At 42.4% G+C, this 6000-nt stretch overlaps 1 protein-coding gene across 1 annotated transcript in view; it reads left to right on the top strand.

The window, feature by feature from the left end:
* Window positions 1-1418: 1418 nt before the first annotated feature.
* Window positions 1419-6000, top strand: part of PPM1E (protein phosphatase, Mg2+/Mn2+ dependent 1E) — a 135525-nt gene continuing 130943 nt past the window's right edge. Inside the window, exon 1 of the mRNA XM_053911571.2 lies at window positions 1419-2015. Coding sequence (XP_053767546.1) covers window positions 1555-2015 — 461 coding nt within the window. The 5' untranslated portion in view covers window positions 1419-1554. The remainder of the gene's footprint in view (window positions 2016-6000) is intronic.

Here is a 6000-nt window from a genome sequence, read left to right as displayed (position 1 = left end):
AGTTGGCAAGGGAGACTCCTTCTGCCATTAATAACTGACTATAAATAGTATTTCAGATCTTAAATCCAACTGAAACCCAGAAACAATAAATGGAGAGGATGGGTGGATATTTGTGAACATGTTTTTCTTTTTTCTTTTTGATATGGAGGTGAACCTATTTTTCAAAGAAAAAGTCACTATATTGTTGCGAATTATATGTTACATGGACAAGGCAGTGTGCGGTAAGGATGCTATCATCTATACAGCTGTGTAACAACACAGCTTCTCCCTCTCCCAAACCCTTATTCAGTAAGGCTTGAAAATAATAGGTTTGTGTGTAGTTTGGTAAGAAAATTAGAATCATTTAAAGTTTCAGTTTCAATCTAAGAAAGAAAAGAGACTGGGGAGATGAGAAAGAAGAGCAAATAAAATGTAGAAAAAATATATATTATGTAAAAGTATAACGTGTATTATGCAGACACTAAAGAGGCATGTGCTAGAACACTAATGGCTTTGCAGTGAAAAGATCAAGATTTGCTCCTTGTTGCATCACTGTGTGTGACCTTGAGCAAAGTCACAATGTCTTTAAGGCTCAGTTTCCTCATCTATAAAATGGAATCATAATGGCAATGTCTTCTACCTTGAAGTGCTATTGTAAGAATTACAGGGGCGAAAAGCAACTTGTAAACTATAAAGCCCTATAAAAATAAGGCTTTATAGATATATTGCACTGTTGAATCTTCAGAAAAGAGGAGAGGGGAACAAAGTCTAGAAGGTTTTGGAGTCTGACAACCTGGATTCTTATTCCAATGTCATGGTTAGTAGCTTTGATACCTCGAAGCGAGTACTTAATCCTGCTTTCCTCTTTTTGATAAATGAGGACAAGACCACTGTCCTCACAGAAAAAGTATGCAAAGGGACCGGCCACTTGGTATGTGTTTGATGCCCTCCACTGCCCCAAAATACTTATTAAAGGAATGTCACCAACAAAGGTGTTCACACTGTAGCATCTTTCAACAGATAAAGACGCTAAGGCAAGGCAGAAACAGATAAAGAAAACTGAGGTAGATCCAATCAAAGAGGGAACCAACATTTAGACTTGGAATTGTCTTAGTTCACTTTATCCACTTGAGGCTAGTGTATCCATACAAAAAAGACATTCAGAGGTGGAGAGCAGGCGACTCAAGTGTCCTTTCGACTCCGGGGATTCGACGGAAGGGACCCTGAAATTCTTAATTAGAGCAGGTTACCATGGCGACAGTCTCTAGGCAGCATCGGCTGAGCTCTCTGTAGGGCTAGAGGGTGGGCCTCCGCTGGACCCCGAGCGCGCTCCCGCCACCAACTTTCCCTCCAGATCCGAGGCAGCGCGCTCCGCCCCCGCCCCCGGGCCGCGCACGTCTGCAGTCGGCGGCGCGCACGTCTGCGGGAGCCCTCTCCAGGCAACCTAGTGCTGATCGCTCGTGGCGGTGCGGTGGTTTACCGCCCTCGTGGGAGCCCGAGGCTCGAGAGTAGCCCCCTCCCCTTCCTGGGCTTCCCCCTTGCCACTTCCCGGTCGGCCCCGGGGCTTGAGCAGCGATGGCCGGCTGCATCCCTGAGGAGAAAACTTACCGGCGCTTCCTGGAGCTATTCCTGGGCGAGTTTCGCGGACCCTGCGGCGGCGGCGAGCCGGAACCCGAACCCGAACCCGAGTCGGAGCCTGAGCCCGAACTGATAGCGGCCGAGGCAGCCGAGGCTTCTTCGGTCGAAGAGCCTGGGGAGGAGGAGGCGGCCACGGTAGCCGCGACGGAGGAGGAGGAGCAAGAGCAGGACCAAGACCCCGAGCCCGAGGAGGAGGTTGTGGAGGAGGCAGCGGCGGCGGCGGCGGAGGGCGAGGAGGAGGAGGCTGAAGCAGCCCCGGGGCAGTCGGCCGTGCCGCCGCCGCCGCAGCCCCAGCTGCCGCCGCTGCCCCCGCTCCCGCGGCCGCTGTCGGAACGCATCACCCGCGAGGAGGTGGAGGGCGAGAGCCTGGACCTGTGCCTGCAGCAGCTCTACAAATAGTTAAGTAGCCGGGCTGGGCTGGGGGTGGGCCCGCTGTCGCTGCCGCGTCGGCCCCTCCGACTGCTCTTTCCTCCGCTCCTCACCCCCCCCCCCCCCACACCGGCGCCTGGCGCCGCGGAACGCGCCCCCGCTGGCTCTGACGGTCGGCGGCGAGCAGCCCACGCCCGCCTCGGCCCCCGCGCCTCCTGCCCGGCCGGGAGCCGCTGCCCGGGTCCCGCTCCCTCCCGCCGGGCCGGGCCCCTTCTTGCCTTTCCCCTCGGCCGCCCACTTCTTTCTCCACTTCACCAACCGTTTACCCTTCGTGCCGCGGAAGGTCCTTCCTTCCAGTTTTGAGAGCTCGTTCTTCTTCCCAGCTCCCTTCCTCCTGGAGCTTTTCTCCTGCCGGGGTCTTCCCCGCCCCCCTGGCCCGAGTGCCCGTCGTTTGGCGGCGGGGACGCGCGAGCCGGTTCTAGGCTGAGCTGAGAGGTGAATCCCGTGTAACCGCAACCACAGTGATGACACGGGCCCCAGAGCCACAGGAGGACAGACTGGAGTAGATTTTTCCGTCGGGCGCTCAGTGCTCCAAGTGAAGAGCTCTTTAGGTGGCTTCATACACGGGAGCCCAGTATCCTAGTTTAAAGATATTCGATAACTCATAATTGAGGGAGGTGGGAGGTAGGGGTAGGCAAAATTTTACATGCGAGCTTTCAGGTGCAAGATCCCTGAAAATCAAGCCCTAATTCGTTAAAGTAGAAAAGTGAGGCCGGTTTAATAAAATTGCAATTAGATGCAGTATTTTCAGTCCATTAAGTAGATGGGGTAGGGGAGAGAAAGCAGATGGCTTAGCCACACAGATGAAAGTCGAAAATAGAAAGGTCAAGGCTTTGCCTTTCATCCCAGTTGTGGTCTTTATGGGCTTGAAATAGAAACGGTTTACAGTTGCATCTCTTTTTAAATGGAATTGTTCTGAAATAAGGACAGAAGAGAATACTAACAAGTTTCTGGAAACATTGGTAAACCTGGCAGTCTTTTGCTGTTTTGCTGATAGGAGCAATGAAAGGTGTTATGCTGGCCCCCCAAAAGTTTAGTGCTGCAAGAGTCACTGCAATTAAATTCAGACTCACTTCCTGGGCTTCCTTAAAAGCCTAAGTTAAGAGAATGTCCTGGAAAGTAAATATTTTCTCTTCATCCAACCAGACAGACACCTGACCAAAGACTTTCCCTGTTAAAGCAGAAGCTTATCAATAGGGAGAAGGCATTTAACATATCCACAGAAGAAGTGAAATGTGTTGACGTTCCATGCTTTAGACACTATATAAAATTTAATTTTGAAATAATCGGTTACCAAAGTAGTAATAATGCTTTTTGGGCAATGGGGGAAAAAATGGCATGTAATACCACTACCCAAAGACAAACAGTATTGACATTTTAAAGTCTTCCTAGTGTTTGTAAACTATAATTGAAAAGGGCTCATGAAATGTCATTTTTAACACTATTTAAAGACACTTAAAACTTCTTAACTAAAAACAAAATGAAATTGTTTACTAAAGTGGAAGAATTTATCTCAGCATCATACTAATTCTATTTTGATAGTCCTTACCTTTACAAATGCTGTTATAGAATGAAAAGGCGTATTTAAACATTAGAGAAGGTCCATTAAAAAGAGAGTCATTAGTTCAGAACAACCATAAACATTTGTCATTCAAGGATTTTAAAAGAATGAACTGTATATAAAGATGATGGCAAGCAGATGCTTTTCCATGTCAAAGGGCAGCAAGATTAATTTTGATACATGTATAAACTAGGAAAAGTATTCAAATGATGAAATGGCTATGTAATTGAGAATAAAGTTTGGATTTGAAGTAAAATTAGTGAAAGTAAAGTTGGCAAATATTATTTCACTTTAAATCAGAGATTTCATCATTTATACTGTGTTTTCTGGAAAAGCTATTAGCCTATTATTCATATATAAAATGGCTGGCTTGTTTATGTAAACTTCAAGGATTCTTAACAGATAAACCCCAAACAAAACAAAACCCCTCAGAGTTTAAAAAATACACTTTTAGCACTTTTAGTTTTTATTTATAAAAGGAAATCATGTCACTTAGTTTCAAGAAACAGTACTGGAAGACACTGTAGGGATAGATAATTTTCTATTCAAGCCCTTTATTTTACAGATGAGAAAACTATGGATCCAGATTCAGAAATGATTCCAGCATTTCTCAATACAATTTGTGAACCTCAGAACTCTCCCTGACATATTGAAATGTTTGGTTCTCAAATTTCCCAAGAAGTACTTTAAAATAACTCTGAATAGGAATATGTTGGAATTGCTTATTTGGGGAAGGTGAAGATTGTTTTTCAAAAAATTTTCTCAACTACCCACCCACTCTGTTTATTTTTGGGAATTCTCAATATTCTTTAAAAACTGTGCTACTTGTCAAATGTTGCTAATGTTCTTAAGTGACGTTACCTGAACTAAATATCCACCAAGTTGATAGTTGGGATTAATGTAAGAAGAAACTAACACTGTGTATAATGCCAGTTTCATAAATCTAGTGTGTTTTTTCTGTCAGTATTTTAGAAATATACAATATGTAACCACTAAATGGACTGAGGTTCTCTGAAGAAAAAATAAAGGTGCTTATCTTCTCAACAGTGTTTTATGAATGCACTGGTTGCAAATTTACTTTTAAAAAATATAGTAAATTTTTTTCAACATTTTGCTTCTCAAAAGAAGTTTAGAATAAGAACAGATACATTTATCATTCTTCATGTTGGTAAACTCAAAGCTCAGGACTAGATTGAGATAAGCAGTTACTTAGATAAGTAAAAGATCAAGGTTTAAACTGACAAAATATAGTTATAATTGTTTCAAGAGTTTTTTAGAGAAGTATTTGGGATAAAGTTTTTGGCTTAGTTTTCAAAATGGGAAATATGTACTTAGATCTTCCTCTGCTAGATAACGACATTTAACATTTTGAAAGAAAAATAATTAAATATATCCTAATGACATAATATTAGGATTTCTAAGATCAGGGAGCGAATCCCCTTGAAAAGGAGGTGGTGAGATATTTTATATCTTTAAAATAATTTGCAACTAAAAAATTTATAACTGATCTTATACCAGATGTGAATGTTGAGGCTACTTATATAGATTATTACATGGGTCAGTACTGTGTATTTTATATCTCTGAACTATACTGAGGATAAATTTTGTTTTAATCCTAAAGAAACAAATAGTCTCAAGTTGTTACTAGTGCTATGTGTCATTACATTTTTATAGCAGTGTTTTCCTTAGTTATGAATTTGTCTGGGTTGGGTTTCTCAAGGGGGAGAGAGAGATTTCAACAGCCTAACAAAATTAAGTAGTTCCAGATGGTTTACAGTAGTAATGAGGGTGGGTGCTTTAAAAAAGGCTTGGGAAAGAAAATCATTGATTAGAGACACTAATAATTCAGATATTTGAGCTATGTGAATCATTAATGACTTTGAGATAGGTCAGAAAACCGTTAAATTTTGTCTAACTTTTATATATATAAATTGAAAAATACATGGATGCAAGTTATAATACTCATTTAAAACTATACCTTTTTTGTTTGTTCATTATAAGAAGTGGAGAAAATGACATTAGCAAAAAAGAAGAAAGTAAATACCAACTATTCAGTGTTAACTGTACTTTTCAGGTTTTTCTCCTACCTCTTAGGCTGCCACTTACTCTCTGAGTTTTTGATACACTGCCTGTTCCTTTAATATTGGTGTTTGGTCCTTGACCATTCAAGTCTGGTTGACTTGTTTGTAGTCAATATCAGTAGGTCCCTTGACTTTGGTAATTGTAGTTATGCTAATGGCTCCCATTTCTAAAGAATCCTTGTTTTGACAGCTAATGGAACAATTCTCCCTCAAATTAAACTATCCAAAATAAAATTTTTAAAGATTTTATTTATTTATTTTTAGAGAGAGGGGATGGGAGGAAGAAAGGGGGGAGGAACACTGAGGTGTGAG

The sequence above is a fragment of the Desmodus rotundus genome, chromosome 9 (genome assembly GCF_022682495.2).
Source record: "Desmodus rotundus isolate HL8 chromosome 9, HLdesRot8A.1, whole genome shotgun sequence".
Classification (NCBI taxonomy): domain Eukaryota; kingdom Metazoa; phylum Chordata; class Mammalia; order Chiroptera; family Phyllostomidae; genus Desmodus; species Desmodus rotundus.
The sequence above is the reverse complement of the archived record's forward strand: the minus strand, read 5'-3'. Positions and strand labels throughout refer to the sequence as shown.